The following is a 7,500-nucleotide window of genomic DNA, read 5'->3' on the forward strand; positions in this document are numbered from 1 at the left end:
AATGTCACGTTTATCGTAATTCAACTGAAAAACTTCTATCTCACTCTGAATAAAAATCTATCTTACTTGAAATAAATTTTAAGTAACAACTATCAATACGGGCTATAAATAAAAATCTAGCAGATTCAAGTCTGGGGAACATGGAGTCCTTGAAACTATTTCTCCTCTGCCAATATATCTATCTGGATAATTATTATTGACCACATTTCTCATTTGACGGCTAAAATGTGATGGTGCTTCATCATGCATAAACTATATGTTCTGAACATATCGTCTGCCTTGACTGTTATAATTTAAATGTTTACATATGATTATTTAATAGTAACGTTAATATAAATTTTCTTTTACTGTAATTCGTATTCATATTTGATTATAAGTCTATATAAATTTTTTCTTTATTTTGCCAAGAGGAATACGTCCTAGAAGTTTGTCCAAGTTTTATAAACATTCTGTGTGTATACATTATATATATGTGCAAAGTAGTGCACTTAAATCGAGCATCTTAAATTTCTCACTTATTTTTGGTAATACGAAAAAATTTCTAAAGAAAAAATTACACGAGGTAATATATTACGAGGAAAAAATATTACGAGGTAATATATGATATGATATATGATCATAGGAGGTAATTATAATGACAAAATTTTTTTTCAAAGTCATTTTTTCAAAAATTTGAAAATCAATGTAATTTTTTAAATGGAACTATGTTTTTGTTCGTACGCTTTTATAGCCAATGTCGAGAAGACTCCAGATTTATGACAATATAAGCTTTAAATAATCTTGGACCATGAAAATTATGTATGTTTGAAAAAAAGAAAAGTGAAATATTTATGCTCTTCAACACGAAAATTTATTTAACACTAGATTTACGGGACCCGTTAATTAAACGTTTCGGATTTCACGAGCAAAATTACAGAAACTATTATTATTATTTTCTAGCAATTTTTGTTGACTTTTATTAATGGAATGATAGGAATATATATTCAAATTATTCATTTACTTCTCAGACTTCTAATTTTGAAATTCTTTATATCGTAGATCTATTTCTTCGGATACCCGTCAAATTGTTCCATAAATCTAGTGTTAAGGAGATGTTTAAGATGATACTCTTCAACTTCAATACATTTCTTAATACGATACATAAATATGATAAATGATGCAATAAATAATACTATTTTCCTTTCTATTATTTCTGAATTTATAATCGCATTTAAAATTACGAATTTAAATTATTACCTATTAATTAAATTATTAATTATTTACCGAATTTAAAATTACGCTCTTTTATGGTCTCTTATGTAGTTGATATATCATTGTAAATAATGTTTTTTAACATTCCCCATAAAAAAAATCTAGAGGATTCAAATTAGGAGGATTTCTATTCTTTTCTTTTTCATGTAATTATTCATATTTCGACTCTGATATTATGACAATCTCAGGAAATACTGAACTACGCGAAAGCATTTTACAATCTGAATAGTACATGTTTACAAATATAATAGCATTTTACAACCTAAATAGTACATATGTTTACAAATATAATATGTTATAGAAGTCAAGATGGAGTGTTCCACATTGAATTCACAAAAAATTCATAAGATTAAACATAAATATCTACTATTGTAGTATCAATATGATGGTTGTCTAACTCACGTGTGATTATAAATTCAGAAATGATAAAAAAATAACAGTATCATTTATGTATCGTATTAAAAAATGTATTGAAAAATATAATTTTGAGCATCTTCTTAAATAAATTTTTGTGTTAAAGAGCATAAATATTTGACTTTTCTTTTTTTAAACATACGTAATTTTCCATGTTTAAGATTATTTAAAGATATTGTTGTCATAAATTGTAGGACTCGTTTCAATATTGATTATAGAAGCGTGCAAACATGTTTTGTTCCATTAAATAAAAATTACCTTGATCTTCAAATTTCTGGAAAAATGACATTGAAAAAATTTTGTTCTGTTATCATAATTGTTCTTATGAACGGTGCAACTTTTTCTTTAGACATTTTTTCGTACCATCAAAAATAAATGAGAAATTTAAGATGCTCGATTTAAGTTAACCTGTATATACAAGGTGTTCCAGTTCAATTTCACAATTTCTCGTGAGGGCGTAGAATGAATCGAGGTAAACACAAAAGTTCTATACCGGTTTGCGATATTAGCAATAACTATCAAGATTTTAATTAAAGAGAATTTGTAAGTGATGATGTTTGATACGGTAAATAAACTGTAGTGACGACATCTGCCGTCATATGCTTGTACGTTAGATCAAACTGAATCATGAACGTAAGAATACATCGACGGAGCGAATTGTCGCTGGGGTGAAGCCCAAGGAATGAAGGGAATGATTGTATTGTAATGGAGTTGATATACCAAGATAACGACGGTCGCTGTTTTTATACACTGAAATAGATATAAAACTCCTCAACCAACATGGTTGCGACGTTGTAATTCCCTTGCCCCTTAGACTTCACAGCCTCTCGTCTATAATCGCACTTTTTGCTCCGTCCATGTATTTTTACGTCTATGAACTGAATAAAAAAGTCCTCTATCATTTTATAAATGACCACGTGGATTTTTAGTTATTAATTAAAGAAGATTAGTGCATTATCGCGCATAATCATGTAATAATTTTCTTTAATTAATAATTAAAAATCTATGTGGTTATTTGCAAAATAGTAGAAAACTTTTTTATACTCAGTTTGATCTAATATACAAATATACGACGGCAGATGTCGCTATTATAGCTTTCTACTATACTATGCATGATCATTCACAAATTTTACAATATCTCTATTATTATTGTGATTTTTGCAAAACGATATTAGGTTTTTTTGTTCATCCCAATCCGCTCTATGTTCTCGCAAGAGATTGTGAAATCGAGCTAGTATGTATATATACATACACAAGGTATTCTGGAACAAGTGCCACTGCTCATAAGGGTGTAGATTAGGTCAAACTCAACAAAAAAATCTACCATTTTCCAAAAAATGTAAAATTGAGTTATTAATGAAAGAAGATTCGTGAGTGATCACATGTCATACGATAGATGAGTTGTGATGGCAACGTCTGCCGCTCTTGTATATATTGGGTTAAATAAAAAAATCCTCTATCATTTTGCAAATGCTCATGTAGATTTTTAGCTATTATAATTAAAAAAGATTTGGTACATTATCGCGCATAATCATGCGCCAATCTTCTTTAATTAATAACTAAAAATCTATGTTGTTATTTACAAAATAATACAGGATTTTTTGTTTAATTTGACCTAAAATGTAGGTTAAAAAGTAAGCATACGGCGACAAACATCGCTCATCTATGGTGCATAATTATTCACGAATTTTTTTTTATTAATAACTCAAAATTTTACGTAGTTTTTTGAAAAATAGTAGAGGATTTTTTTGTTTTGTTTGATCTAATCTACATCTCACCAGCGGTGGAACCATTGTTCTAGAATATCCTTTATATAAGTTCAATCTAAGCTAAAAATAAAGAAAATACCTGAGAATATGATTATTTACAAATCGAGAGTGCCATGCGACAATCGTGATGAGCACGCGTTAGATTACACCAAACTCCAATTTTACTCGCACGAATAATTGTACGAGAATTCGTGTTTCTTTTTCTCCGACACTCTGCTAATGATCGTGTAAATTTAAAATAGCATTAATAATAGCGGTGCGAGAGTCAGAAATCATGCTGTGAACGCGGCAAGTAGTATCGCGCGTGGAGGAGCCGTTAGTCAGTTTCGAGGCCGCTCTGTACAAAAGATCCGTTTACCTATCCGGTTATTTGTTTATCCTTAACGTGTCTTTTATGCTTAAATCGCTGGTGCGTCACGTACCCGTATCTTCGAATGCTCTCCAACTGAGTGGCATTCAGCTTCTTCGGCTTTCCATATTTATCCTTGTGTAAGCTTTACAGAAATCGTTATTAACATATGAGACACACGCAGAGAGGCGAGACGAAGCGAAGATCGCTTTATGTTTATCTTGCACGACTATACCGTACGCTGTGTATTTATTCGTTTGAAAGCGCGAGCGTGACACAGAGGCGTGACCTGACGGTTCTCATTTTTCGCGAATTCATACGCTCGGAGTAACGTCGCCTTTTATCCGTACTTCACGATCTCGACTTGATCATCGAAATCGGCGACTAATAATAATAATGCGTATGTACGTTTGTCTGTCCATTACGCTAAGATCTCTCTACGTCTATCTACTGCCGCTACGTGTATAACGTGTGATTACACTCAACAGCACTAGCTAACGACGGTCAGAATAAGTAAAATTGAGAGGAGACCGTGAGAGACCCAACACGCGAACGCAACACCTACCCCCGTTCCCGAATGCTCTCGAGTTGCTTGTTAGTCAGTCTTCTGGGCTCGCCCTTGCTGTCCACGGCGACGGCGTCCAGCTCGTCGAAGCTGGGCGCCACGAAGAGATCCCTCAAGTGGTACTTCTTACGTGCCAATGTGTCCTCGCCCTCCGTGCATGAGGATAACGGCGGCGGCAGAACGATGGGGAATGTTCGCCAGTGGTAGAGGAACTGCTGCGCGACTTCCTTGATGTTATGTACCAACGCCTCGACCTCCGCTGGCGCACCACGCAGATGCAACGTATCAAACTCCACCGGTTCTTTCTGCGGAAACGGACATTTTGCGTATTCCCAAGTAATAGATAAGCGGACAAATATCAGCATATCGAGTTCGCATACCTCGGGCTGGAGTCCATCTGCGTTCTCTCGATGGTACGGTTGCTGGGGATAAGCTTGATGATTCGGTCCCGTGTTGGCGGAGTTGGCGGAAGCTGAGTTTAGATTGTGGGGCATCTCGCGCGTGAAAAGCGTGCGCGGCGGCTGGGGTCAGCTGCCCCGTATACCGACTATCTCCTCATATACCATGCTGCTGGTGGCCACCATTTATCATTCCACGCTGCAAATCAAACGTGCGGGTCCGTTTAAATGGCTGTCAGGAGCTGATGGCCCGTGCGAGCGCTAAGAAGACGCGGCCGCGGGGCTCGGTCTGATTTGTATCGCGACAACGAGAATCGTCGCTATCGATTGCCAGCAAAGTACTGGTAATACAAGCTCATCGAGACGAGAAGTGCGAGAAGTTACATCGCTTTTCGCACGCGTCTATTTTGAACATTCGGCTCGCTTGTGAACTCAACGTTTGTCAACGCCTGTATCATCAACGTTTTCGTTCTCCGTTTGTCTCATAATGAGCGTACGCTTTTTTCTTATGTCTAACGACGTGATCTCATTTACGTGTAGTAATGAGTTCGATTTGTCGAGTGGAATCGGCACACGTCGGAAGAGGGAGTTTGTAGTTTTCTTTTTTTCAGAGTATTTACGACTGCGAGACGTGAGTCTCTGTAATGGTGATCGAAGATAGATAAGAGAAAGAGAAAGAGTCGCAGATATATAGGATATGAAATACTTGGACAAACTTATAGGGCGTATATCCTTTTCATCAAAATAAAAATTTATACAAATCCATAATCAAATATGAGTGCTTGCGAAGTTAAGGAAAAATAAGGTTTACGTTAATGTTACTATTAAATAATCGTAAATAAACATTTAAATTATAACAGTCGAGGCGTGTCTAGAACATGTGTTTTATGCACGATGGAGCATCATCATTTTAGCCGTCAAGCGAGAAATAGGCTCAATAATAATTATCCAGATAAATTGATTGGCAGTGGAGTCGCATGACCTCCACATTCCTCAGACTTAAATCCACTTGAATTGTATCTATAGGCACATTTGAAGCATTTTGTGTATTCGCAACCTATTGATAATGAAAAAAATGTTTCGCCAACGCATTATTAATACTTGTGAGGAATACAGAATCAATAGCAAACCTTTGAAATAGTTTAACAATCCTCATTCCGTTGTGCCAATGAGTGTTTACGATAATTCGAGTTCGATTTAATACAAGTTACTTTCACTAGGGCCGAAAGATATGATAGGCACAAGCATCTAGTATCTTCATTATTCATGACAACTTAATGCTGTCCGAAATCGAGTAGAGTAAAATTAGGGAAGCGTAGCGAATAATATATGTATAAGAATTAAAAATATCAGATAATATAGTTTCGTAAAATATGTAATAATAATATTACAAAACAATGAGTTATTACATTATAGAAAAATTAGAAACACTAAATTAAATTATGAAAAAGTATCATGCATTTGTGAAATATCCAAAAGTAGAAACCTATTATTCTAACCTGTTATTAACCAAGATATTCTGTTTAGATTGTGTTGCCAATTTTCTAACATATGTTAGACAATTTTTCTATAATGCTTCTATTAGCTTCTAATTTTTCTATAATGTAATAACCCATTGTTTTTTGTAATATTATTGTTACATATTTTACGAAACTATATTATCTAATATTGTTAATTATATAATATTAATAGTATTAATATTATATAATTATATAATAGTAATATTATATAATAGTATTAATTACTATTAATTATATTAATAGTATATTATACATATACTATTCGTTACGCTACCCTAATTCTACTCTACTCTACTCTATTCGATTCTCGATACTTTCTATTTCTCGATTCTCGATACTCATATCTTATGGTCCTAGTAAAACTAACTCGTACTAAGTCAAACTCGAATTATCGTAAACATCCATTGTCTGCCTTTAATAAAATAGCGATTATTTTGAGCATTTGTTATAATTTAAATATTTATTTATATGATTACTTAGTAATAATATTATATAAAGTAAATTTTGTTTTAATATAACTTTGCAGCTACTCATGATTATAGGTTTATGTAAATCTTTTTCTTTATTTTGACGAGAGAAATACGTCTTAGAAGTTTGTCCAAATATTTCGTAAATACTCCTCTCTCTCTCTCTCTCTCTCTCTCTCTCTCTCTCTCTCTCTCTCTCTCTATATATATATATATATATATATATATATATATATATATATATATAGTGTTCCAGAATAATGATGCCATTGCTCGTGAGGGTATAGATTAAGTCACACACACAAACTGAATAAAAGATTTTTTTTACTATTTAAAAAAAATTTTTTTCAATCAAAGAAGATTCGTGAATGATGACACGACATATGGTAGATGAGTTGACATATGGTAGGTGTGATGACGAAGTTCGTCGCTGAGTATTTGTATATTAAATCAAACTGAACAAAAAAATCCTTTACCATTCTGCAAATAATTTTTAGTTGTTATTTAAAAAAGAGTTATGTATTATCGTGCATAATCCTGCGCGAATTTTCTTCGTTTGGCGGCGGACGTTGCCAACACAACTCATGTACCATATGACGTACCATATAAACGTGGTATTTTACGTAGTTTTTTACTTTATCAAAAATGGTAAAGAAATTTTTTGTTCAGTTTGACTTATAGCGAATTCGGTTGCTTGCACTAGTGTGCACTGAGTGCGCACTAAGGCTTGTTCATAGTATGTTATTATATTTAAAGATTGTTTTAAA

At 33.4% G+C, this 7,500-nt stretch overlaps 1 protein-coding gene across 2 annotated transcripts in view; it reads right to left on the reverse strand.

The window, feature by feature from the left end:
* LOC116844955 overlaps positions 1-7,500 on the reverse strand; it is a 37,608-nt gene that overhangs the window by 9,634 nt on the left and 20,474 nt on the right. Inside the window, exons 2-4 of one of the 2 annotated variants that reach the window (XM_032817141.1) lie at positions 4,729-4,945; positions 4,349-4,653; positions 3,857-3,928 (exon numbers count right to left, since the gene is read on the reverse strand). In XM_032817141.1, the coding sequence (XP_032673032.1) occupies positions 3,857-3,928; positions 4,349-4,653; positions 4,729-4,842 (491 nt within the window). In that variant the 5' untranslated portion in view covers positions 4,843-4,945. The remainder of the gene's footprint in view (positions 1-3,856; positions 3,929-4,348; positions 4,654-4,728; positions 4,946-7,500) is intronic. The other variant, XM_032817142.1, reaches the window with a different exon arrangement.

Source organism: Odontomachus brunneus, unplaced genomic scaffold (genome assembly GCF_010583005.1).
Source record: "Odontomachus brunneus isolate Ranch 3 - 2012 unplaced genomic scaffold, Obru_v1 Obru_scaffold_048, whole genome shotgun sequence".
Taxonomy (NCBI): Eukaryota; Metazoa; Arthropoda; class Insecta; order Hymenoptera; family Formicidae; genus Odontomachus; species Odontomachus brunneus.